The sequence below is a fragment of the Balaenoptera musculus genome, chromosome 9 (assembly GCF_009873245.2).
Source record: "Balaenoptera musculus isolate JJ_BM4_2016_0621 chromosome 9, mBalMus1.pri.v3, whole genome shotgun sequence".
In the NCBI taxonomy this organism is placed as follows: Eukaryota; Metazoa; Chordata; class Mammalia; order Artiodactyla; family Balaenopteridae; genus Balaenoptera; species Balaenoptera musculus.
In genome coordinates this window covers 50,037,031-50,063,591 of record NC_045793.1, presented here as the reverse complement: position 1 = coordinate 50,063,591, position 26,561 = coordinate 50,037,031, and the positions used below count along the sequence as shown (strand labels likewise).

Below are 26,561 nucleotides of genomic sequence, written 5' to 3'. Positions count from 1 at the left end.
CATTCAAGGCCAGGTGACAGTTCTAATATTCTGGGGCTAGTGGCTGTTGGTTTTCTGAATCTTGTTGCAGAGAACTCCCTTCGGTGACAACCAAGTCTAAATCCTCTTTACTAATTTGTAAATCAGTAAACAAATACTAGGGCTATGAAGATTGAGAAGTGGGGTTTGACTTCAACCTTTTGAATGTAGATCTCTAGGTTGGGCAGAAAGATCTGGGAGCATTTGAGGAAGGTGACCCTAGTTCAGAGATTGGCTTTCTTCCAGCACTTAATACTCCCAGGTCTACCTTGCTTAAGGTATCATTATGCTTTTTCTTTCCTCAGAAGAAACTCTGGAGGGTGTACTGGGAAAATTCAGTTTATTTTGAAAGCTCTTGCTTCAAAAAAAAAAAAAAGAAAGAAAAAGAAACAAACAAAAATCCCAAGCTGTAGTTAGTGAAGAAGAGAACCTTAAAAACAGCCAAGAAACAAAAAGCAATCTCAACTCTTTGCACAAACTAGTTTTTATCTCCAGGGAAACAGACAGATTAAGCGTGAAGGTGCAATAAATACCAAAGAGACCACTTCTTTCCAAGTGTGCTCAGAGTTCAGCATATAGAACAGCTGCAGAAACTCCTGGGCCCACAGCACTGCGCAGTTTCACCTTTCATTGCAGAGAAGGACACGTTTCTATGCCTTACAGAGACTTGAAGCCTGAAAGCCTGGCCAAGTTTGGGAAGAGGAGCCCTCTCAAAGCTCAAGAGCCTTCCTGCTCTTTGGAACTTTTCCCACAGTGGGTCAAACTTGACAAGAGTTCAGCTCAAGTTGAACAAATTATGTGGGCAGTCAGTCCAAGTGAATGCAACTCAAGCCATCTACAGGATTTTTACATGCAAGGTCAACCATTTCAATTGAGAGAATATTTTTTTAAAATTAAAAGTAGGAAACACACAAATATGTCTCAGAACTTTGTTTTTTAAACGGAGTTTATTCTTAGCACATGTCTTTCTATAGAGCCACACCACAATTTGTAGAGTTGCACATGGGTCTAAATGCACTCCCCCTCACCCAAGATTGTGCCTCAGAATAAGACAACAATATCTCCACAACAATATTTTAAATAAATGAAAGAAAAGGAAACTAACATGTATCACATCTACCATCAAGGTCTGTATATTTTGAGAATTAAATAATCTTGTGACGTCCACAATGTCTACTCATTTATTCAGTTCGGTACAAGCTTGTATGAGCTGCCTTAATGAGGGAAGGGGAAATAAGGAAGATAGGAAAAGGGTCTGATTTCTTCTGCTTGCAACAAATATACATGTACATGTCCCCAGTCAGCATGGGTTGTGCGACTGACTTTAGCCATCTCAAAAGTATTTGATGCCAAGTGGTTCTTCTCAGGTACCCAAACCTGGCAGCCTTGTTCAGGCCAGCAAGTTGTTCCACCAGCCAGCATCTTGGCCATTGTCCTCCCTTGGGTGGCAACCAGCTCACACTCTTACCCGGATAATGTCTTCTCTTTTTATTATCCTTTTCACCAAGCTGAGTTTTGTTTTGGGGTCTGTTGTAGTCCAGATGGGGAGGGGTGGATGGGAAAGGGGCAGAAGAGGAAAGAAAAGCATGTGAGGGAAAGAAATGGTCTAGAGCTCTGCAAGATTATATGGACGAGGGAACGGGCGTGGAGGCGCCCTGGTTGGGGTGAGGATGCGGGTTCAGGTGTGGGCTCTGAGTTTGTGGTTTCCCCGGTGGGCCTGCTGAGGCCGAGGCCGAGTTAGAGGATCGCATCTTAGTGTTGGGCAGTTTGTGATCTTTCTTCCACTTCATCCTTCGGTTCTGAAACCAGATCTTGACCTGGCGCTCGGACAAGCAGAGCGTGTGGGCAATCTCGATGCGGCGACGCCGGGTCAGGTAGCGGTTAAAGTGGAACTCCTTCTCCAGCTCCAAGACCTGCTGCCGGGTGTAGGCGGTTCGGGAGCGTTTGGGCTCCCCTCCATTATAACTGGGGTTGACTGAAAGCCCATAACCCCGAAGGAGAAAGCCAAGGAGGAGGGAGTGGAAGAGAGGGAAAGGAGGAGGAGAGAGAAGGTGGGGTGGGGGAAGAGCAATTGGACATCATCATTATATAATAACCTGACACCAAGTTCACGCAAGATACATAAAACGGCAAAGAAAATGTTTCACAGGCTATTGACAACGGGAAACACCCGAGAGCCATAAAGAATAGTGCTGGGCATTGGGGCTGAAGAAAAGCTTCAAAGACACATGGCCTGAAGCCTCTGCCAGGGCAATTAAATTTATGGGGGCTATAATTACTGCCCTAACAGTTTGGCGTCTCGTAAATCTCCCGATAAAGGGACCCCGGGTACAAAAGGATTCTCACGTTGGGATCAGGCGGCTGGCTGGCGCGCACACACCCACATCCCACTGTAGCTTGAGCCAGCTAGGGGCTCCCCTCCCGAGGCCCCCTACCCCTCGGCCTCTCCCCACGACCCCCGCCCCGACCCTGGAACCCGGGCTCGGCCCCAGCCCACCCTCCCGCGCCTCCCCAGCGGCGCCACGTACCGGCGCTGACATGGATCTTCTTCATCCAGGGGTACACCACGGGCTCCTTGCCCTTCAGGCCCAGCGGGCTCTTGTCGCCCAGGAGCAGCGGGCACGCGGGGGCGCTGCCCCCTGCCGGGACGCCCGGGGTGGCGGGAGCCGCCTCGAAGCGCCGCGGGGGCGCGGAGGCAGCCGCACGATGCTGCGGGGCAGGCGGCGGCAGGGGCTGCCGCCCGGGCGGCATGACATGGCTCGCGTGCAAGCCGTGCGCGGGACCCTTGGCGTGCGCCGGGGGCTGCTCGGGCTGCGGCGGCCGCCCGGGGCTAGCGCTCCCGCGGTAGCCATAGGGGTAGGCGGTGTCTGCGGCACCGTGCGCGGGGTAAAGCGCGGCTGCGGGATAGGAGGCCTCGCGGGCGGCCCGCGGCGCGTAGTAGGAGGCTGGGGGCTCTCGGCTGCCGCCCGCGTGGGGGAGCTGGGGCTGCTGCTGCGGCAGGTGCTGGGCCGCGGGCACTGGGGGCTGCTGGTAGCCCGGGCCCCCGCCAGGGCCGCCGTCTCTGCCGCCGGGGCCGCTGTGCTGCGCGTACTCCTCGAAGGGAGGGAACTTGGGCTCGATGTAGTTGGAGTTTATCAAAAACGAGCTCATGGTCATTAATTTGTGAAGTGCAAAAATACTAATTTTTCTCGCGTTGTCGTTTTTCTGGGCTCGCCGAGGCCCCTCCCCCTCCTGCCTCGCTTCCCATCCCCCCTTTCCTCCACTCCTTTCCCCTCCCCCGCTGTCAAGCGCCCACCCCTCCCCCTCCCCCCTCCCTCCGCCGCCGACGCCACCAAAGTTCGCGCCGCTCCTCCCCCGCGGCTCGCCCGCGCGCGCGCGTGTGCGTCCTCGGTCTCGGCCCCGCGCGCGCCCCGCCCAGTACCGCCACGTGACCTGCCCCCGCCAATGTGCGCGCCGCGCGCGCGGACCCGGATCAGGAAGCGCGCGGGCGGGTGATGGATGCTGCTGTCCGGCTCCAGGAGGAGGGAGGGAGCTGGAGCTTTGGGCGTCCAACCCCCCAACTTTGAGTTCCGCTGGGAGTTCAGGGCCCGCAGTCTTCTGGTCCTCTCGGATGCCCAGACCGAGCCCTATGCGTACCCTACTCTGGCCTAGGCCTCGGGGCAGACAGGCGGCCGCGGCCCAGCGCTGACCTCGGGGCCCAGCCTAGCTTGGCCTGGCGTCCTCAAGGGTTCGAGGCCGCCTGGGGGAGGGAATGGCGTCGGGACCAAGGGGGTATTCCGTTTTTTATCCTGGCCGGGGAATAAAACGAATGAGGCTAACACCGGTTTTCTCACCAACTGATTCCCTTCCGCACATCATGCTCGCCGCGTCCGCGCCCAACGTCCCCAGTTTGAGAAGCCAGGCAGGAACCGAAAAGGGTGGGTGGGTGAGCAGCTGAGAGAAATCGGCCCCTGGATGTAAAGCAAGGCTATTCCAATACAACCGGATGAGCACTTTTCCTTTTTTCTTTCTTTTAGAAGCAGAAGCTATTTGGTTTTTTACCTTAAAAAAAAGCAAACAGAACCTTCCTAATAGCATCTCATTTGATGGAGGTGTCAATTCAGAATGAAACATGCTCGAATGTAGTAGATGCGATTGTGAGAAAGTGGCCCAAGGGTGGCGATGGATAGAAGCGATGATGCCGCCACAAAATCGAGCGTTGAGACCAACAACTTCCTACTGCAGAAAAATCCCCAAACAAAAACAAGCTAAGGATAGCATAGGCACTGTGCCGACGAGTCTTTTCCCGCTAAGAATTTTGTTTTGTCTTTTAGCTGTTGCTTTTCCAGGCTGTATCTGAGGCTAAAGTTATATTTAAGGACGGTCTATAATTTCTGGATTGCTGAAAATTAGCATATTAATGGTGTCAGTAGCTCTGGAAAGTGGGGAGAGAGGACTGTTGTCTGCCATTTGGTAATTGAAATTTGATGGGTAAACTAATTATGCCATTATTAACAAATAAATTACTTATTAATTCCACGTAATGTTGATCTCCGAAGTAAATACTGATGCCTTACTCGTTGTGTGTACTTTCCCTTTCCTTTTCTGAGTGACAGACACACCTAGATCCTCTACTTTTCAGCCTAGATTAAAGCAGTGCATTTAACTAGCGTAGTCACCATTCTAAAAACACTTTCATATTGGCATGTAAAGCAAGGATTTTTCAGCTGGTGCACCTTAGTTGGTTTTTCAAAGAGCAATATAAACTGCCTTCTCACAACTGAGTCTGGAACGCAGGCAAGGAAAGTCATAGCCTAAGCCTGGAGACACTTCAAAAGGAATGTGAATTCTATCTTCATTTATATCGGTTACTCATATGAGTTACTAAATGCTGGAATATATCCATTTGATGGATAGTCATTTAATGCTTAGCCACATAAAGCCCATTATATGTGACTAATCTTTAAACTAATTTAGGAAAAGAGGTTAAAAAAGGGATCATGTTAGCTTTCTAACTGCAATCACCCTGAAGTGGTACAAAGAGGTTTTCCACATTGGATGTGTGTCTGTGAAGAGTGCTGTCCATTGACATGGCACACCCTGAAAATTTTAAAAAATGAAATCTAAGCCACAGACAGAAATCAACGCTGAGTGTAAATCTTTAGACATCCTCTCTAGACTCTCTAGCCTGTGATATAGCTGCTTAAACCAATATCTCTCTACAGCAAGAAAAAATAATATATACATATATGTACTATATAACATGAATAATATGTACATACATAAAGTAATTAGCAAAACTGGGCTAAGCTTCTGGGAAGAAAAAACATGACAAGGAAATTTTGCCTCCCTCCTCGTGTCATCAGACTAAGGTCTTAACCATGTCTGTTCAATATTATTTACAGACACTAAAACACAAAATTCATGTTGTTTAGCCTCAGAACCTTCTACCGAGTTTCTATTTTAAAGTATTAACGAGGCTCAGGCACTGTTTTGTATATGGTTAACCTAAACGAGTTAACTGCGCCTGTGTTTCATGTGGTTCTATTACTTTAGGAAGATGGGCTTACACAGAATCCCCCCAAGGCCTGTAACTTGTCTTTGTGGTTCGTATCATAAACACAAACGGAGCCAGGACCACCAAGTGTTATCTCACACACCGACATTTTGACATTTTACTGCAAGATTTATGGCTGTAATAAACAATCTCAGTACCTTTTCTGATCCTTCCACAATCTCTCTTTGCAAGCCATAGCATCATTCCATTGAATCAAATAATCTTTTAAAAAACAAAACAAAAAAACTCTTGCCTTCATATGCGATCCAAGACACCAAAGTAAAGCCAGGAAGAAACTAACTCAATTAATAAATAAACTGAGGTTTACCAGCAGCATCTTGCCCGAAAAAAGATGGGATGCCCTGAAATCGAGCAGAGAGGGGGTGTGCTAATCTCCACACGCCAACTGGCTCCAGTCCCAAGCAGGGTGAAAGCGTTATCCTTTTCTTGGGAAACTGGTAAGCACATTTGCTCATTTCCACGTGCAGGGATAACATATATTCCCAACAAAAGCTTTCTTAAAGTCCCATTAAGTGAAATAACTTTTCATCACGTCCTCGAGTCCCAGATGGAGAAGGAGAGTGAAGGGAGTCCAAGGGAGAGGGAGGGCGAGAGGGGGGCAGTGTTTTGCAGCCTAGTTTGAATCTGATTTGAATCATTTTGAATATATTTGGAACAGCCTTCCCTCTTGAATACAGCCCTGTCCCAAGTTTCAAAGTGACCGAACAGTGACACCGTGTGCATTTTGTTTCTTATTAATCTTACACATTGACAGTCTTTGTTAAATCACAAGGCGCGCCCTTCACCAGCCGACATTTTCATATTTGTTAGACGCGCTGACCTGAAGTTCACCTCGGCCTTGGACTTTGCGCTTCTAAAAGGTCTATACAGTGTCTTTTAGAGAGCGGGGTGCTTTGCCCAGGTCACTCCTTCTCAGGGAAAACCAAGGCGGGGGGAGCAAAGGAAATGTAAACGTTATGGAATGTATTGACTGTATTTGTCCTTTGTTCTCTAGAGCGAGAGTCCCCCAGACTGACTGTTCGCTGTCTGAAGCACGTCTCTGGAGGGCACAGGAGAAGGACTGAATTTCAAAATGCCTGATGGTGGCATCTGAGGGCTTCCCCCACCTACAGTCGGCATAGGATTTTAGAGAAGCAATACTTTATCAGCCATTTGACCAATTAATTGTTTGGGGGTAATTTCCTTATAGTAGTTTATACTAATGAACACAACCCAGGCATAAGGAATATGAAATTCATATCCAGATTAGACATGAATTTTAACCAGGATTGTGTGAAAGGCCTAAAGATTAAAATCTTCCAAATAAAGAAAGTAAGCACTCTAAAATCAATAACTTCTGCAGGTACATTTTCTTTGAGTTGAAAAACTAGCTAAGAGGTGTCTGTGATTATTGAAGCTGACATGTTCCTAAGGTGTGGCGCGTTTTTAACCAATAACACAATAACAGGGTTTTCTCAAAGAGACACATAATTGTCTTGGTGAGTAATGGGGGGGGTTCCGTTTTCTCCATTTCACTGGCCCAGATGTGGTGAAGTGTTCGCTGCTGTAACAGCAGTCACCACAGTTGTTCCTTTTCCTCTGTTCTCATCTGGCACACCCCCATTTGGCTTCAAGCTCTTGGCCAGAGTGAAAACTTTACACATTGCACAGTGGAAGCAACCTGACTACTTCCACAAAGGCAGTGTTTGGGAAATATTTGCTTTTACCCCTGAACATACCTGGCACCAGCAAATCTAATCAAGTAGACTATAGTGGGATGATCTTAAATGTCCCTGCAAGGGTCTACATTTTGAGTAGTTGAATTAGCTTATCTCTAAAGTTAAAAGAAAAACCTAGGAAAAAAATGTCATCTTTCTCTTCTCTGTTTCCCTACACGAATTACTTGAAGATCAATACACAGAAAAGGAAAATATGTCCCCCAGAAAATAGATGCTAATGGCACCAACACTTAATGTTAATATAGGTGCATGAAAAATAAAATATTGTTTAGCTCTCCAGTTGCAGCGCACACACAAGGCATGGTTCCAGTAGGCTTCCCTCACACACTATTCCCTTTCTTTTCTACTCTCCCGCCCTCCCTCCTTAGCTTGCTTCCCCTCTCCTTGGCTTTCATTCCAAATGTATTTTTAAAGAGTATTTTCTGGAGAATAGAAGTCTGTCACGGTGGTCTTGAGAAGAGGTCTGGCATTTGTGGATTCTACCTTCCTGCTCAAACGGCATATTCTTTACAGTTTATTCACCCATAGATTGTAGCATTTCTCTTACATTCAGTGTAGGGTTCACAATAAACATAATGAAAAACTTTCAACAACAGCAATATTTTCCTGGTACCAATAAGCATTTTCTCACTGGTGGAGAGGGTGGAGGAATCCTGCTCCTTTTGGGAGGGTTTCCACTTCTTTTCTCCCCTTCCCAGCTCTTTGCATTTAGTGGGTGGCAGTTTCAGAAAAAGCATTCTGTCCTTGAAAATTGCAAAGGATACATTTTGCAAGAAGTGCCTGTGTTTGCCCTTGTTCTCACACACTTTAGGGATCATTATAGGTACTAAAAAGGAAAAAAACTGGCCAATCAAAATCACAGTTTTCAAATAAAGGAAGTTTCCTGCCCGATCTCTTTCCTTTGAAGGTATGATGGAACATTGGCAACTTGCTACATTATTTCTTAAAGGTCCACTGATGAGTTTGAGCTTTTTTATTTTGTGACAAACCCACAAACAGACTCCTGGTTCTCCAGCATCTAGGGTGTTGGTGTTTCAATAATCTATGCCTATTTACCTGCTGCTATTCCCTTAGAATGGGAGCGATAATTCAAGATGAAATACAGCATGTATTAGTCTTGAAAAGAGGAATTTTTCTATCCTTTCCTTCATAATTGAGGTCATTCAACCACTAGGGTTCACCTGGAGTCCATACCGTGATACACGCGTCACTCTGAGCCATTTTATCTTTTGTGCTGATAGTCAAGATCGCAACTCTAACATTGACATCAAACTCTGTCTGGGCAGATGACGAAGAGCGCTGCACAACGTAAACTTTTGACCCTCAACTTTTTGACCTGCAGTTACAACCACAAAGATACACAAAGCTGTGCCTCTTCTTTCAAGGGGAAGCCCCCCACCCCAGGAGCTCAGGGATGCCCTGCTTCTGCCACTGCCTTTTGGAGTAAGAGGGTGAATTGGATATTTTTATGTGTTTGTGACTGTATTTCCTGTCAAATCAGCCTCCTACCTCCTTTTGTCATCACTTAAATAGGAATGAGATTATTTTAAAATCACTCATCATTACGTTTACAAGGAAAATTTGGAGTAGGAGGCTTTTGCGAGGGGAACCTCATGAAAAGCGAAAGAAAAAAAAAAGACGGGGAGAAAGCAGGCAATGGAAGCGGGAGACTTTTCCTTTATTTAAAAATAAAGACGCAGCCCTAATTGTTGGGAAAGCTGGCCCAGGCAGGAGAGTTGACTGTGAACTTGTACTAAAGCGTGCTCTGCTGGCGATTCCTAGGGTGTGCAGATTTATCTTCTCTGCATTTACTTAACCCGGCAGTGAACTGCACGGGCGTCATTTGTTAGGCGATGACAGACTTCACCTCCAGCAAGGGCTGCTTCACAAAATCGCAATAATTACCCAATAACCTTCATAACAAATATTATTATTGAAAAGACCGGTTTGTGGGGAAGAGAACTAGTGGGAGAAAGGCAGCTTTCTTTGCAAAAAAATACCAAATAAACAGTCCTAGGCAGATCTTTCGGTTCTGGGGTTTAGAATGGCTAGGACTGTGGCTCCCCTCTCCTATGTGGGTGGGAGCCTAGGCAGACCCCCTCAGCCCTGTCTGGAAGCCCCATTTATAGTTTTGTCATTGTCTAGAAAGAAATTCTGCCTTAGAAACCAAAGGGATGGCGCCCACAACGTTCTGCACTCTCCATAGTGGGCAAACCTCGGACAGACTCCAGAGCGAAGGTGGGGGAGAGGATTTGCAGGGCATCTTTCAAGCTAAAAGGATTGTTTTCCTCTTTAATAGCCTATCTTTCAGGATGTAATTTGCTCTCCCCTCACTAGTTGTTTGGATATAATACTCTTCACATCTCAACAAACGAACATGACTCCGTTTCTGGTAGAAAATTCTGTCTTGCTCTTCCAGAGCTGCCAACAATGAAGTGGGGGAAAGAACAGGGGGGAAAAAAGGAATCTTGGCATAACGTTGTGAAATTAGAGCATGGAAACCCTAACAAACCCCTAAGTAAGTGTGACCAGAAGCTTCCTATTATATTTATAGTTCAGGAAATATTGTCTCTTCAGCTTGTAGAAACAAACGGGGCCTGGCACGTTTCGGATGCCTTCTTTTACAAAGCTAGGAGCACAGACAAACACTTCTGCCACCAGCTGAGGCTAGATGTCTTCATAAAGCCCTTAGTGACAGAGATTTTTTTCCTAAGTAAGTTCCTCTGCAAAAGCAACCCAAAAGAATGCATGAGAAAAAAATAACTTATTTACAAAATGAGCAGATAACCAGCCATCCTCCTTACTATGCTTCCTATGAAAATAGGAAGAAAGAAAAAAATTCCTACAATAACGCTCACATAGGTCTGACTGGATGCTGTATTTTAAAGTCATTTAACCACATGTGAGTTGGCCTGCCGTCTTAAACTCTGAAGTTTTATGATGATTACAACAGACAGAAATAAGCAAGCTGACAATATTTATAGCCTGTAATTTTTTTAATGCTTGGGAAAGATTCCCCCATATTGTGTGATGCTGGTCCAAGAAACTTTCTGCCCATTCCCATACCCAGAGTGGGACGTGACCACAGAGGTGGTGTGGACACTTCTTCCAGGCATGTTACTCAAATGAACCTGCCAGCAGCTCTATCACTCTTTTTTTCTGCCGCTAATTTTAGTCACCAAGAAATCACTCAATCAAGATCACCAAATGAATAACTAAAATAAAACCTTAACCTAGTATTTTCCAGTAAAGAATCTGAAACTCAGAGCAGCAGAAGAAAGACTCCAGAATTCTCACAGACATATAAAATAATAAAAGAGAACCCAAATAAAGTTTATATTCTGGTTCCCACTAAGGTGCAGACACATCTTCCTGAGTGCTGAACTGCTCTCAGAAAATGCTCACTTTAACAGGTTACACAAAACGACCTCAGGGATTTGCCTTGCCACTATTCAAGAGGAGTGGGACTTGTGGGAGGGTTTCGATTTTTCAAAAAACTTCCCAGGTTTTGCTTTCTGAACCTCTGACTTTGGGGACATCTGTTGGACTTATGTTGAGTGTAAGTGGCCTCTGCACAATAAAGTCTGTGGAAATTCCAACTCTACACTTTAAATGTTTTCACTTTAAGGACTTACTAAATATCTTTACCAATTAGCACTTGCAGAGATCCACCTAGCTAGCTTCTAAGGAGAAAAGCATTTGGAGACAGAAGATCTCATTTTTTTGTTTCATTTCTGAGTTGGAGGATTTGGCTTAGTTCTTAATACAGGATGGGGGAAATCTGCTAGATCCCTTGTGGGTACCCATTCAGAGAAAGACCCCAGGGCAGGCCACAGTGTCCCCAGTCATGGCTTTGCCACTGAAGAATGTAGAGGGCTGGGGCCAGAAAGGGTGGCTGAGACCAAGGTGGAATTGTACCTAGGAAAAATCTATCTCACCCATTGGTGCAATACTGGGGACTGTTTTGGAAATCATAAATTATGTAAATTTCCTGGGATCAAACAGAAAGAGCAACTAACAAAAGAAAGGCGGAAATCTCCTACAGACAAACGACCAATTTCTTCCCTAAACTACCCTTTATGATGTGTGAGGAGAAACAACCTAATGGTTCTGGGGACTTTTAAGTTGGACATTGAAGACACCTCGATTTCCCCCCAAACTTTAGGGCACAGTTTGGAAGACAGAGTTTGCCTGTATACTGAGGGGGAATAAATTAATCTTTAGTGCTATCTAGGGAGATGCCTAAGTTGCCTTTTGAGGGTCCTGTGCATAGATTTTAAATTCTACAAAAGAAGAGAGGAAAAGGAAAGAATAAGAAAGGCAAGGCAGAAGAAAAGAAAGCACTGTAACGCCTTTCATTTAGCTTGGGGATTCAAAGACTAAAGTTAAATCCGGCCATAAAGTTTATTGCTTCAGACTCACAGGCTGGTGAGAACAGTCCCACCGAAATAAAAAGAACGTGCAGGCAAACAAGGTTCAGGGCCTGGTCCCTGGTGCGGGGGAGGGGGTGCTGAGCCCTCCCCCGCAAGGTGGGGACACGCGGTCCCCAGCATCCCGCGGGCGCCAGCGGCCTGGGCTCGGCCTGGCGACCCAGGGACCCAGCCTAGAGGTGCCGCCCGCGCCCGGCCGGCCTCTGCACCCTCGGGCTCTCCCGAGCCAGCCTGCGACCCGGCCCCGAAGGCCGCCACCTCGGTTCAGTGCTGCCAAATGACCCCGGCCCGCGGAGACGTATTGCCACAGCCCCGTCAGAAATCCCGCCAGCGTCCGCCTCGGTCCTGCCCGGGCCTTTCTTTCAAACTCCCCAGCGCGCCCCAGCGCAGCGCGGCCTCAGCGCCCGCGGCCGGCGCCCCCCCCGGCTCCCAGCTCCCACCCAGGGCTCCGCAGACCCAGCAGAGCTCGGCCCTCCAGCCCCGGGATGGGGGTCGGCCCTGGCCGGTCTCCGCACGCAGGCCCACTCGCACACAAAAATCATCTTTTTGCACGCCGGCGAGAGCAGCGGAAGTCATTAACATCCGCGCTGGTGCAGCAATTAAAGTTAGGCCCAGGGATGCGGCGCGGCCACAGGCGCTCTGCACCGTGGTGCCTCCGAAAGCTGGCTCCTCGCGCTCCTAATTTGGGCAGAGGGAAAGTTTGCTCTCCCCTTTGGAATTCCGAGGCAACCTCAGAGTTATTGAACCAGAAAGAGAAAGAGAGAAAGATCCAGAAAGAAAGTTTTCAGAGTACAAATAAACTTGAAAGCGCTCAAGGGGGCGAGCTTACCTTAACTCGGAGGGAGCCATTTTTTCAGAGAGTTTTGAGAAACTTGTGGTCTGGACACTTCTGGACCTAAAATTGACAATTTGCATGACCAGGTGGCACACGTAGCCTGCAAAAGAGTCAAATGGAGTCCAGCGTCAGTGAGATTATATGTTATGTGGTATATAATGTTGGATGTCAACTCCCCAAAACCATAAAACTTACTTTAATGGCCCCACGTGACGTTTTATAGCCAGTGAGCCGATCTGTCTGTGCTATGGATGATTTTACGATCTAATTCATAGACAAAACCCTATTCATTTGGCACCCAAATGTCATATAGCCGGAACTGGGGCTTATAAAGTTTACTGTTTTATAACTTTTAAAAGGAAAGACGGCATCAGTGTAAGCAGTCGGTAAATGTGCAAATCTCTAGTTGCGCTTTAGCTGCTCTGAGGAGTTTCCCAATCGAGCTAGGATGGGGTAAGTACCTTCCATTTGTAGCAAATTAATTGTAGCAAAAGAAGCCAACTGGGTTCAGGAGGGCGAGGAGTGGGAAAGGGTGCCTGGCTGGGTTAGGGGCAAAGGGTCTGGGGGCCACAACTTGACATAGCAGCCTCTTCAGCAAGTGGAGGCCTAGGATGGCCTTAGGAGAGAGGCGGCATCTGTGTGGGCCCCCGAGGGCCGCTAACAAAGCTCTGGGCTTTTTCTCCTTTCTCTCTCTTCCTCTCTTTTTTGTACCCAGCAAGTTAACCTGGTTTCCTCAGAGATAGGCAGGTTAGACTCAGGCTTTGCAACCACCTAAAGCTTTTCCACCTTCTGCCCTGAACTCTCTGATGGGTCAGTTAGGGAGGCCACGGGTCAGGGTGTTGGTCTGAGGTCCCCTTGCACAGGCAGACTGCTCAGGTAGCCTCAGACTCACTGCCTCCCAGCACTGGACAGACAGACAGAAGAGCAAAAAGAGCCACTTGCTATTTGGCACAAACCAGACCAAGAAAACTTACAATAGAAAGTTTATTTTTTGTTTCCAGTCAGTATTTTTTCCTTAAAAACAAATACAAAAAAAAAAAAAAAAAAGCTGATCACAGTTTGCTTAAACAGCCAGACTTGGACAATATTTGTAACTTTGTTCACAAAAACATACATCACTGAAGCTGCGCTTATAATAGCCACTTCCAGAGTTCGTGCAAAGGGTCCTACAAAGGCACGCAGGGACACACCGCTCAGAGTCACAGTTTTCATCACAGAGTCACTAGTCACTACACGTCGAACAAGTTAAGTTGTGTCTCATCAAGTCACCTCTACAACAGCATTAATTACACAAGGAATATAGGTAGTTTGAATAAAAATATCTTTAACAGCTTGGAGCTATTGAGACAGGAACACTTCCACTCACATGCACAGTTAAACAACTGGAGTGCAACACACAACATTGGCACTAAACGAGGTCGAAGGGGGACTTTTTTGTTTTTTTTTCTCTTTTCTATTTTTGTTATAGTTACTTCAAGTAACACAGCTTGCTTCATATAAATAAGTTAAAACATCTATTTTTTTTTCAAGACAAAGCCATTCAGGACAAAGAAATGAAGAGAAAGCAGATCTACTTATACAGGCGCTATAATGGCAATAAACAGGCTCATGATTAAAAGATGAATTAGGGCAACGAGAACAGGGCTTCTTCACAGAAGGAACACAAGGGAGTTTCAGAAAGTCACCTTAGTACTGACACTACGCGGGATCCGGCTAATACTGCTCAGTACTTTAAACGCTCAAATACTCAGGGGCGGAAGGCCCCTCCCGCCGCCGCCATGCTCATGCTTTTCAGCTTATTATCTTTTTTCCATTTCATTCTCCGGTTTTGGAACCAGATTTTAATTTGTCTCTCGGAGAGGCAAAGAGCATGTGCTATTTCAATCCTTCTTCGGCGGGTCAGGTAGCGGTTGAAGTGGAACTCCTTCTCCAGCTCCAGGGTCTGGTAGCGCGTGTAGGCCGTTCGGGCCCTTTTGCCTTCCGGGCCGCCTATGTTGTCTGCAACAGAAAAGTCAGCGGTTTAGCCACCCACTCCTGAGCCTCTGGCTACCAAAGTCCGCCAGCTGGACCAGCCAGGGTCCTAAACAGGGGAGAAAAGCTCAACAAGTCTCCCTCCTCGCTCGCCCGCCCACCCCTCCCGAATTTCCTTCCCTCTTCCTTTCTAGAGAGAAAACAATACGATTTGGACTCTGGGAACAATCGGCCCATGCGAGGCTGGAGCCGCGTCCCGGAGGATCGCCCGGCTTTCCCTCGCCCCACTCTTGCCCTCTGGCCCTGCCCCTGGCGCCCTGAGGCGGGGCACAGCCCTCTCAGGCTGCCCACCACTCAGAAACCCACCAAAGCAAGGCCCTTTTCTGTGCTCCCAAGTGGCCTCCAGGTCACCCTCCCTTAAAGTTCCAGCCCCGCGAGCCGCCTCCTGTTCCAGCCTGCACGCTTGGGGCGCCTGCTTTCTTTTTCTTCCCTTTCCTTTCCTTTCCTGCTCTCCCTCCTGCCCCCAAACTTCAGAATCCCGCCGGCTCTCGCCTCGATTATTCCCCCCACCAAGTCCCTTTTCGGGGACTCTAATTAGTAACGCTGTTTCCCCAGCGTAGCCCTCCTCATAAATTATCCGTCCTGACAAGCCCGATTCACGGCCCCTACTGCCATCCTCTACCTCTCTGCGCCCTGCTCGGCTGGCCTGACCCATGAGCGCGTTCCGAGGCGCTGGGGTTGGATATGGTTTTTTTTCCCCTTTCCCCCCCTTTCAACGTCTAAACTTGGCTGGCCAGCGGCCCCTTTCCCCGCATTTGTGAGCGCTGGGCGCTGCAGAAAAGAGAAGGAGGAAGAAGGAAGGCAGGGGAAGGAGAACGGCGGGGAGAGGCTCCACAGGGCTGGGAGAGGCGAAACCAGGACAGAGACGGGGAGAGAGAGGGCAGTAAAGGAGAGAGGGGGGACCGAGAGCCGCGCCCCCGCGGCCGCGTGGATTTCGGAAAAGAGTGGCTTTACCATGACTTATGTGCAGCTTGCGCATCCAGGGGTAGATCTGGGGTTGGGCGGGCGGCGCCGGGCTCGGCTCGCTCTGCGCGCTAGCCTGCTCGCTGCTGGCGGGGGCGTCCTCCTCGGCTCCGGACGCCGTGCCAACCCCCTCTCTGCTGCTGATGTGGGTGCTGCCGGTGTTGGCCGAGGCGCCGCTGGAGTTGCCCAGGGAGTTTTTCCCGCCGTGGTGGCTGTCGCTGCCGGGCGAGGGGGCCACGGCGGAGCAGGGCAGCGGGTCGGGCGGAGGCGAGTGCGTGGACGTGGCAGGCTGGCTGTACCTGGGCTCGGCGGGCGCCGCGCTGGCGCTGGCCGCGTAGCTGCGGGCGCGTTCCCCGGAGCCAAAGTGGCCGGAGCCCGAGCGGCCGACGCTGAGATCCATGCCATTGTAGCCGTAGCCGTACCTGCCGGAGTGCATGCTCGCCGAGTCCCTGAATTGCTCGCTCACGGAACTATGATCTCCATAATTATGCAACTGGTAGTCCGGGCCATTTGGATAGCGACCGCAAAATGAGTTTACAAAATAAGAGCTCATTTGTTTTTTGATATGTGTGCTTGATTTGTGGCTCGCGGTCGTTTGTGCGTCTATAGCACCCTTGCACAATTTATGATGAATTATGGAAATGACTGGGACATGTACTTGGTTCCCTCCTACGTAGGCACCCAAATATGGGGTACGACTTCGAATCACGTGCTTTTGTTGTCCAGTCGTAAATCCTGCCTGATGACCTCTAGAGGTAAACTCGGGCACTAATGGGGGAGTTGGGTGGAGGCGAGAGGAGTGGCGCGCGCGCCCCAGGCGCGTGCCCGCCACTCGCCGCCGTCGTTCAGTCGGACTCGAGCGCCACCCGCTGGAGGCAGGGCGCATCCCTCCGCTTCCGACCCGGGGCTGCAAGGGCCGGGGTCGAATTGAGGTTACAGCCCATTATGGCAAAATTATTGCATTTCCCTCGCAGTTCCATTAGGATGTACCAATTGTGAGGCCGTCAGCTGCCGATCGCGTGCCCGGCGAGGATGCAGAGGACTGAAGGGAGATGGTGACTTGGATTTTATTTACAACAACTTTATTTCCCTGCTGTGCAGCCCCTCTTATTTTTGTGTCGAGGTTGGGGTCGGTTCTGACCGTCGTGCCGGCAGCTCTGAAATTTGAAAATACAGATATCACCTTCGGGGAAGGGGGAGGAGGCCATTTAGCCAATTGGAGAAATAAATCCTACCCGCAGCAGCAGCTACAATTACGGCTCTGTTTTTGCGAGCGCATGAGGGACGGTGTCCCTGCCGCTCTTAAATGACACGCGTCTATTAAAGATAGCTTTTGTGTAGCGTTTCTCCGAGGCGAGGTCAAATTCCATACACTTTTATAGCCGGAGTCGATTTTTCTTTCGTGTAAATATGGTTTTCGTGTCATTAGTTTGCTATTTGATTTGCTATAAGTATCCAGCCTGGAGAGTCTTCACCACCGGGTCACTTTCCTCGAGCCAACCGGGCCCCAAGTCGGAGGGTTCTCGGTGAACCCAGCGAGTGGGCCCAAGCTCCCCGCAGCCACAGAAGCTGCTTGGGGCCTGGGGATTCGTGGGCCGAGTTATTAGGGTCTTGCTTAGACCTCCAGAAGTAAAATGAGGACGCTAATGAAAGCATTTTGTGGCAGTGCCTAGTACCTCCGTAGTTATCTTCCTGGGTTCTGAAAGACGAAAGTAAATCACAAATATAGCCTAAAGTTGGGTGTGGGGGAAGGTGTCCCCGCTGGAGAGGCCAGGCGTCTCAGGCGCCCCTGGCACATTTGGAAACCAGGACTCTTGCCGCTCCCATAGCCCTGGGCCGCCTCCTTAGGTCCTGAAAGCTGTTGTAGTGGTAGCGCCAGCCCTGTTGGAGGCGGGGAGCCGGAATCCGGAGCTCGGGGAGCCCAGTCGTTCCCAGGGCTGTAAAATTCCACCCGCGCCCAGGTTGGCTCGGCTGTGCTGAGGCTGCTTCTCTTCCAAGGACGGTTGCGCGCCGGGCCGAGAGACAAGGCTCTCTCGGGCCCCCTTTGTTCCTCGCGCTTCTTCCTTTCTAGGGGCGGCCTGGGAGGCCTCGGCAGAGCTGGGGCCCCAGAATTTAGGCTCCCTCTTCCCAGTGGCCGGAGTTGATTTGGTGATGCCCTCCGGGACTTGGTGATGAGGAACCGAGGCGGAAACGCCCAGACACCAAAGGGGGCTCGGCCCCCGGCTCTTTCCTCTCCAGCAACCCCGGACCCGAGCTCAGGGGCGTGCAGAGGCGCTAACACAAGAGCTGGGGACCGATTGGGGCGCGCCCTGAGACCCGGAGCGGGCTTGGGCAGGCTTGGAGAGCGGGATTGCGTGTGCAGTGCGCCTCGCTCTACTGCTGGGATTGGCTGTGTGTGAGGTTGTTTTTTTTTTTTTTTTTTTTCTTGTAAGAAATAAATGCTCAGACGTTTGCAAAGCGCCGGGCTCCCCCTGAAGCTGCGAAAGCCCCCCGGATGGGAGCAGCAGGGAAGAAAAGTTGGGGAGTAGGAGAAGGCGAGGGGGCAAGCTGAGGGAGGTTGCGGCGCGGGCCTGGTCCCTGCCCAGGCGTCTACTCGCCCGCTTTTGCCTCAGCGTCCTCCCCGCTGGGTTGTGTGGAATTGATGAGTTTATTTTCCTTTTTCCACTTCATGCGGCGGTTCTGGAACCAGATCTTGATCTGGCGCTCGGTGAGGCAGAGCGCGTTGGCGATCTCGATGCGGCGGCGCCGCGTCAGGTAGCGGTTGAAGTGGAACTCCTTCTCCAGCTCCAGCGTCTGGTAGCGCGTGTAGGTCTGGCGGCCTCGGCGCCCGTGACTCCCGTACACAGCACCTGCGGGCAGAAATGGCCGGGCGCCGGTAAGCCAGGATCCGGGCAGCCTGACCAGTCAGCCCCGCGCCCCAGGCCCCACGCCCCGGCGTCGGGGCTGGAAACCACCCGCCTCTCCCACTATGTCTGGGACCGAAAGCGGGCTGGATGGGAGAAGATTATTTCATACCAAGCGAGACGTGTTCCACCTAAAACGACTTGGGGTGGGAAATTATTGTTTTTGAAAAATCTGCTCTGTAAAAAAAATTACAAGCAAAAGAATAGAACAGCATTCTTAAATCGGGGTACCTAAGCCTGTTTTGTGGGAGTACAGTGTGTGTGTCTGGGAATGGTGGGTATGGAACCCTGTGAGTAGGGTAGACACTCCAAATTCACACACGGACCTCTGTGAAGATGTTACTTTGGTCAGCCATGTCAGGACACAACATGCTTTTTAAAAAATTTTTAAATGGTGAGCCCTCTCAAATCTTTGCAAATGCCTTCCAATTGTATGGCCCTTCTGAGAAACGCAGAGCTCTTGAAAACACAAGTGGATTTTAAAGCAAAAGACTGTTAAGTTAAAAAATCCGCATTAGCCTCTGTCCTTCTCCAAGGATTCCCTGTAGATTTTTTTGGAAACCAGGAGCAAAGAGATGGAACTATGGGCCATCTGGGGTTTCTGGAATGTAGGACTGTGATGGGCTATCTGTTCTGGTGCCAAAGGAACCCATGGGTGGGGGGCTCCCCCAAAGCTGGGTGTATGAGACACAGGCAGGGCCTCAGAAGGAGGCAGAAGTTGGCTGTGAGTGAACAGTTGAGTGGAAGGGGGAGGAGGGGAGGGAGGAGAGAGAGGAAAAATCCTGAGGCTGGGGATGTGGCCCTCCAAGGCTTTGGGGAGACACTGCAAGGGGCCAAATGAGGGCCTTTATCTAGATGGGTTTCTGAAGGGCAGAAAGGTGAGGGGGTTGGGAGGGAAAGGGGAGTTCTCAGGATGGGTGCAGAAGGCCATCACGGCTTGGGGATCTGAGCAGGGTGTTACCAGGGTGCAGTGTGGGCAGGCGCTCTCTCCCATCCAGCCTTACTCTCTCTTCAGGTTGCCCCTGTCACTGGGTCTCACATAGCATGGCAGTGACCCCCCCACACGCTCCCTAAGTTGTCACCTTACATGGACACTAGTGCCCTGCCTTCATGCTGCCACAGCTTGATTGTCCCATTGGGAATGGGTTGGATTTTTTATTTTTTTAAAAAACCCAAAGAAACTTTGTTCATTCTTTCCTCCTTTCTTTCTATTTCCTCTTTCTACTCTCTCTGTCTCCTCCTTCCTTCCTTCTTTCCCTGCCTCCTTCCCCCTCTCCCTCCACTCTCTTGAGGGGCTGCAGGGAAACACCTTACCCGCGCAGGAGTTCATCCGCTGCATCCAGGGGTAAACAGGACTCGTGTACTTCCGGTCGGTGCCTTCGTCATGGAGGGCTTTGCCCGGCACGCTGCTGCTGTCGGGTTTGTACTGCTGCTCGGGAGAAAAGTGCAGGTAGTCCCCGGGGCCCCTTTGCTTGCCACTGCCCGAGGGCGAGGCGCCACTGAGGTCCTTATCAGAATAGAAACATGAGGCCCCGTACTCGTAGGACGCCCGGTTGCAGGCCAGGACCGAGTTGGACTGTTGGTAGAAACAAGGTGAGGTGTACGTCTTGTCCGGGAGGCTCGACGCCCCGTACGAGGCTGGGAAGGGCCTCAGCGCGTCATAGCCGGCCGGGTAGAGGGGCAGCTGGCCCAAGAAGGAGTCCTGGCCGCTGGGCAGGCTCCCGGGGAAAGTGGGATTCACAAAATAGGAACTCATTTGCGCGCCCCTCTGCAGGACTGTGATTTGTTGTGTATTAGTATATCTGGCTATAACTATTAGTAGTCATCGAACTGGTTTGTTTCTGGATGGCCGAACGCCAAAAGCGACAGCAGCAAATCGCACCAGCTGACGCGGCGGCGGCCAATGGGAGCGAGCGCCGGAGCCCGCTCCCCGGGGACCGCGGCGACCGAGGCAGCAAAGTTACAAACAGCCCCCAGCCCGCCCGCCCGCCGCCGCCCGCCCGGCAGATTAATGGGCGCGCACAGCCAGCCGGCCCGGCTCTCTTCCCGAAAGCCGGTGGCGGGCGAGGCCTGGGCAGGGGCGTGCGGCTCGGGCCGGGGTAGGGGCACCCGCGTCCGGGCTGATGCAAAGACCTGGCCAGGCCCGCTCTTTCTATCACCCCCCCACCCCACCCCACCCTTTTGCCTTGTTGGATTTTGCTGGGTTTTCTCTCCAAACAGGAAACCTGACAGCCTCGCTCAGGGAGGGGCGGTGACGAGGATGTCTTTGCTCCGGGCCGGCCTGCCCTCCCGGCAGGGACCTGAGTTTGCCCCTCCCCCTGCACTCCCCTACGCGTGGGTGCGGGCTCCGGAGCTGGAGAAGGGCTCTGAGAAACCAGGCCTTCTTCACTCCTGCGCCTTAGGAATCGGGGCATCACCTCCTCCTCTCCTTCCCCGCTCCCACCAAGGGCCTGGGCCTCGCCGCCAAGGGGAAAGGCTCACCTCGAGCTGACCAGGACCAGGACGAGGCTAGTCTCTTCCCCCGCCGGCCCCCTACTCCCACATACAACGCGTCTCCTTTGAGTCTCTAGGGGCCTCCTTCCAATGGCCAGCGATTGCCTGGCCTCAAAGCAACCCTCACAAGCTGTGAGCCCCGCTCCTGCTGCCTCTGAACCCAGGAACCGAGAGGGCAGAAACCACTGGTTTCAACAAGAAAGGGACCTACAGAGGAGTAGTTGTGAGACTGAGCTCCGAATCCAGCCCTGGGACCTGCTCCCCTTGCCCAAGCCCAACTCGCCAGACTCTCCCTCCGCCACCCTGATAGCTCAGAGATGAGACAGATCCAGATGTGGAATCTCTGTCCTCATTTCAGAGGTGCTGGTGACCCAGGGTCCCTGGCCCAGCTGGGCATAGAGGGCAGCTCTGCGGGCCCAAGGCCGCGGGAATGATGGATGTGCTTGGTTTCTGGGTCGCCTGTCCATGGACAGTGTCCTGGGATGTCCCCTTTCCTGCCTTTTCTGGGACATTTTGGGGGACCTGCCACCCACAGTTGCTCCAGAACCAGAAACAGTTTGTCTCACCAGCTCCAGAAATTCTCTGAATTGCTTTTACTGCAGCCCCAGGCCTGGCCTTCTCCAAACAGGACAGGAAAAATACTGTCCTGGGCTGCGCTCTCTTGCCTGAGAGGTGTTCCTTTGAGACAGTTGACTTTTATAGCACATGGATCAATCTCATTTTGTAAATGTGATATCTTTTCAATGGCATTTTTACAACTGTATTTGTTAGGCTTGTAAAACCCCTTGAATTAGCTTTAAAATGCTCAGTTCTGTGGAGCTTGAAGAACGATTTATTTATATGATTTGGTTGAATATCCAGAGGGTGTTTATAAGATCTGTAAAACTGGTGAATGCAGGCTGATGGGGTTCAGGACTTGGGGGTGTGTGGCAAGGCCCCCCTAGGAATCTGGCAACGACTTCCTTAATCTCTTCCTTGCTTTTCGATTTCTCCCCTCACTTCCCCCAAGGAGAAAACATTGGGAAAGGACTGGGCTATGATTGGCCTCCCCAGAGACTATGGTGCATCCTCGAAATCGGCTGCTGCCCACCCAATGGGGGCTGCACCCAGAAGCCTTCTGACTGTGACCCAGTCAATTGAAGCGGGGAAAGTTTCTTCTTTGCATATATAAATAAGGGCCTGGCAGGAAAGGATATAATTTTAAATTGTCCTCGAATTTCTTTAGGGAAAGGATCTGATAGGTGAAAATGAAAACTCAAGAGTCAAAAATTAAAAAGGGATTTTTTAAAAAGTTGTGTTAGAAGAAAATCATGTTTGAGTTGTTGTTTCTTTAAAAAGACCATCAGATGATGGTGATTTCAAGCAAGTTATTATCATGTAAGATGAAAATAATCATTTGGAGATGTTGATAAATGTTTACATTCATAATTTCTGCTTCATTCCTCCAGGTCCCACACGGTGTTGGGGCTGGTGGCAGTTTACTACTGTTATTAGTATTTGTTATGGTTTGACCCGGATTCTCGATTTAATCATTGTCCCAGTCAACGAAAGAATTTGATTTCTCAGCTAAGAGTCAAAAAACAGTATATTTCTAGCTTCTATAGAAACTAAGATGGAAAAAATATATTAAACTGAAATCTCTACGTGTTAGCCAAGGCTGGTACATATCACGCTGACAGCCGCCCAATTTATTTCTCCAACCAGCATTAGGTGCATATATATATAAAAAAATATATATATATGTATATATATATGTATGAATATATATATACATATATATGTGTGTGTATATATATATGTATATATGTATATATATGGAGAGAGAGAGCCATTCATGCAAGAATAGAAGCCCCAGACGCTGGAGGGAGCCTCTCCTGGGATGGTGAGAATGGCCACCAGGGCTCTTTTCTAGGTCAAAGCCACATAGAAAGTCCACTCACCTTTCAGCTGCTCTTCGAGGGGGACGGGATGGCGAGCAGAGCCTCACAATTCGCCCTTTTCTGGGGCTGCCCACTGAGCTCCTCGACCTCCGCCGGCCTGGAGAGAGGCCTGCTGGGGGGTTCCTTGAAGGCCACTGCGTCCGCCGGGATCGCTAGCCCAGGCCAGAGCCCATAGCACACAGGTGTGGCCTCTGCCTGTCACAGGCCTTCGCTTGGAGCCAAAGCCCGCCTTCCTTGCCATAGCCAATCCTCCTCAGGGCCAGCCAGGCCTGCAGGCCTCAGGACCACGAGTGCTATCTCCGATTTCAAAATCCCACAGCGGGCTCGTTTCCCGAACCAGTGTGCGCCCCCGGGGCGCCTTGGGACGCGCAGTTTGGAGAGAAGCAGCCATGACGTGCCAGGCGGCCTGTGCAACCAGTCTCCATGGTGCTGGGCTGGCGGCAGGACTCGAGTCTAGTCGGGCGTCCAGCTCCGGTCAGGGGTGGCCAAGGCGGGGGAGGTTCCCGGCCAGTCAGGCCCTGGGAGGCCGCCCCTGAGGTCCTCCCTCGCCCCCCTCTCCTCGGGCTGCTTGGGAACCTCTGAGGGGCCCGCGCAGCAGTCGCGCCAGGCTGCACGACGCGGGGCTGCGGCTGGCGTCGGTTCCGGCGATGGCCACAGCGTGGCAGCAGCGAGCGCCCGGCGCGGTCGCAATAAATAATCTGCTCGCGGCAGCCGTAGTCAGGCAGCCCACGGCCCCGCGATGCAAATGCGCCGCTTTATCCGCCCCAGCGCACCCCCCCAGCGCGGGTGGACGTCCCCGACGTCCACAGGCCCTTCTTAATTGTAGAGTGCATACCAAGGCATCATCTTAAGGTGGAAACAACAACAACCAAAACCAAAAAGCAAACAAAAAGAACTCGAGCCCAGAACCTCAGGATCATTTCTGGTCGCTGTCCCAGGAAGCTCCCGGGACAAATCTGGTCGAGGTACACCCAGGTCAAGTTGGGTCTGTGCCATCGCGCTTCGTCAAGCCCACGCCCGCGGCGCCCTCCGCGCCTCCTCCCGGTCGGCTGCACAATCCTCCCCCGGCTCTCGGAGATGGGCAGCGCGGTCGCCAGCCAGCCCGCTGCGCCGAGGTGTTTGTGGCTGGGAGGAGGTCCCCTATCGCCCAGACTCGGTTTTCGTCCTTCCTTCAACCTTGACTGCGGGTCCCTGCCACTCGCAATAACACCACCACATCCTCTGCACCGAAACTTCCCGCCAAGCAACACCCAGCCAATTAACCCCATCCTCTCCCCCAACACAGAATTCCACCCACGAACCTATTCCCTCTCCCCGCGCTTCAGACACCTCTCTCATCGGAACACCGCGTGAAGGGAAGCAGGCACTCAGGAGAGGACCCTGGCTGAATTAGTAAGTTTTTGTTTGTTTTTTTCCCTCAGTCTACCTTTCTCTCCAGAAACCAGTTCCCACGGAATAGAAGGTGCTGTGTTGATGCTGATAAACCCCCTGTCGATGAATTCACTTTGCCCTCCCCTCTTACCACCTTCCCAGGTCGGGAACTGTCTCCAGTTATTGGGGGATTCAATCCTGCCAATTGGGTCATAAAAAAAAAAAAATCCAAACCCGGGAGGCTGGCAGGGAACGCAGGGTGCAGGGCCACTTCCTTTTGGGCTCTGCGAGGTCGCCGGGGAAGTGGAGAAAGAAGAGCTCAGTGTTCCTGCCCCGTGCCAGGGCGCTGTGCCACAGAAGGAAAGCAGGCATTCACTGCCACGGTGAGCCCGAAAGAGGAGAGGGAGGGAGGGTGTGTGTGAATGTGTGTGTGTGTGTGTGTGTTGGCGAGTGCGGGCTGTAGTGTGCGATGGGGGCGCGTGTGTGAACGGGTGAGTGGGTGGGTGAGGGTGAGTCTGCCCCTCTTCAGAGCCGCCCTGGGTGCCCTCTCCCACTGCCGCCGGCGCCGGCTACCGTCTCACAACCTTTGCTCCTGTCTCCCCACATGTCTCACCTTCAGATGGCGGTTCCCAGAAGCTCCTGCCCCTCTGACAGCTGTCGCTTGGGCAGCCCGGGGAGACGAATTGTCCTCCTTCCTGGTGCTAGAGGACGCAGGAAATTAGCCAGGTTGCGAGTTGCAAAGCGGCCTCAGCGGCGTCGGGAACTGGACGAGCCCCACCTCCAGCGGGAGCGGCCGGGCCGGGCCAGGCCGGGGCCTCGTCTCGCTCGCCATCGCCGGACAAAGCACAGCCGAGCCGGGCTGGAAGGCAGAGCGCCGAAGCAGGCAGGACGGAGCGGAGCAAAAGAATGCGGCTCTATTCTCGCAAGGGAAATTATAAAAAAGTTCATGTTCACGGTTCCCATCCACATGACCGACAGCGGCCAATGGAAGGGCCGAACAACTCATAAAGTTGTATTGCAAAGTTGTAAATTTTCATAAACAACAACGGATTTATGACCCTTTCCCCATCACTAAGAGGAGGCAGCTCTTACACCGGCGCCATCTTACCACCGAGGCCGCCCCGACTTGGGGCCGCAGGTTTTACAGACCCAGTTGGGCCGGGGTTTATTAAGAGTAATAAGAAGTGGGCCCAACCCAAGCAGGAGACAGGAGTCGAGGTCTTCGCCCGCCGAGCTCACCCTGTTCTGCGCTGTCCCCACCACCCCTCGCCCCTTCCCCAGCCCCTCATCCTTCGCATCCAGACGCCAGCGCCAAAGTTTCGCAGCCGGATTTGCGGCCCCTGCCCCTTCCCATACCCCTCAGCTTCAGTGCTGGGTCCTGGGGCGCCCTCGCTTTGCCTGAATGTGGGGTTGGGGTCTGCATCAGAGGCCCTGAATCCCGCGTCCTATCCCGGGGTCGGGTTCAGGGCTCGTGGAAAATTCGGAATCAATCGCAGGGTAATACCCCTTTCCAAGCCCACCCTATAGCCTTATAGGAAAGGGTGGATTTGGGATTCTCTCATGGAATTTATAGAGGTTTTTGGGGAGGTTCATAGAATATAATGTATCAATCGAAGATTCCGTTTTCAAGGGATCTGGAAGATGTTTGTACACACATGCAAACCGGACAAAAATCTCCACACAGAGAAATGCACATAATCTATTATGGACACACAGAAACGCATGCACACAATTATGGACACGAAATACCTGCAATTGTTTACACACAAAAACACCTGCACTCAATTATGGACAAAGAAATACATACAATTATGGACTCAAAAATACACAGAAATACACATACAAAAAGAGGTACACACACCTATATGAATCTACACATAAAAAGTCCACATGAAAAAGGATTCAACGTGTATACACCAATACGTGACACCCAGCACGTGGACTCTATTTTCCTCCATTCTTGCTGTCCCAAAGCCCCTTTGGCCACACAGACACAGCCAGGGCTTGCTCTCCACTCACATGCTCACCCTCTCTTCCCCAGGGCCCCTCCCCCCTAGATAAAGCGGTCCACATTTCTTTGTCATCGAGCATCTTTATTTTTCTGTTACATAAAACACTGTTAACTGGGCAAGACAGGAAGTGTACCCTCCTGTTCCTGCAAGCCCAGGCTAGAGCCAAGAGGGATGAGGGGGACACAGGACAACACAGGAGATGGAGGGCACTGGGGAGGGCTGCCCTCCCCACACGCTATAGAGTTAGGGCAAGACAACACACCATGCTACAAAGTCATCCCATTAACACA

At 51.1% G+C, this 26,561-nt stretch overlaps 3 protein-coding genes across 5 annotated transcripts; all 3 read right to left on the bottom strand.

Annotated features, from left to right (window-relative positions):
* Positions 1–935: 935 nt before the first annotated feature.
* HOXA4 (homeobox A4) lies at positions 936–3,231 on the bottom strand. The gene is made up of 2 exons (XM_036863719.1): positions 2,547–3,231; positions 936–1,993 (listed from the first exon to the last, which is right to left on the bottom strand). The coding sequence occupies exons 1-2, from the start codon at positions 3,172–3,174 to the stop codon at positions 1,641–1,643; spliced, it is 981 nt and encodes a 326-aa protein (XP_036719614.1). The 5' UTR covers positions 3,175–3,231; the 3' UTR covers positions 936–1,640.
* A 10,294-nt stretch (positions 3,232–13,525) lies between these two features.
* On the bottom strand, positions 13,526–24,940 carry HOXA5 (homeobox A5). The gene is made up of 3 exons (XM_036863715.1): positions 24,873–24,940; positions 15,544–16,709; positions 13,526–14,556 (listed from the first exon to the last, which is right to left on the bottom strand). Exons 2-3 carry the CDS (start codon positions 16,436–16,438, stop codon positions 14,306–14,308), a joined length of 1,146 nt encoding a protein of 381 aa, XP_036719610.1. The 5' UTR covers positions 16,439–16,709; positions 24,873–24,940; the 3' UTR covers positions 13,526–14,305.
* On the bottom strand, positions 17,957–25,249 carry HOXA6 (homeobox A6). 3 transcript variants are annotated; one of them, XM_036863724.1, is made up of 4 exons: positions 25,038–25,249; positions 24,873–24,960; positions 19,770–19,884; positions 17,957–18,401 (listed from the first exon to the last, which is right to left on the bottom strand). In XM_036863724.1, the coding sequence occupies exons 1-4, from the start codon at positions 25,226–25,228 to the stop codon at positions 18,142–18,144; spliced, it is 654 nt and encodes a 217-aa protein (XP_036719619.1). In that variant the 5' UTR covers positions 25,229–25,249; the 3' UTR covers positions 17,957–18,141. The 3 variants fall into 3 exon arrangements, with proteins under 3 accessions (XP_036719619.1, XP_036719617.1, XP_036719618.1); XM_036863722.1 differs by lacking the exon at positions 25,038–25,249 and having other exon boundaries at positions 19,770–22,514; positions 22,889–24,875; XM_036863723.1 differs by lacking the exon at positions 25,038–25,249 and having other exon boundaries at positions 19,770–21,155; positions 22,889–24,875.
* Positions 25,250–26,561: the final 1,312 nt, after the last annotated feature.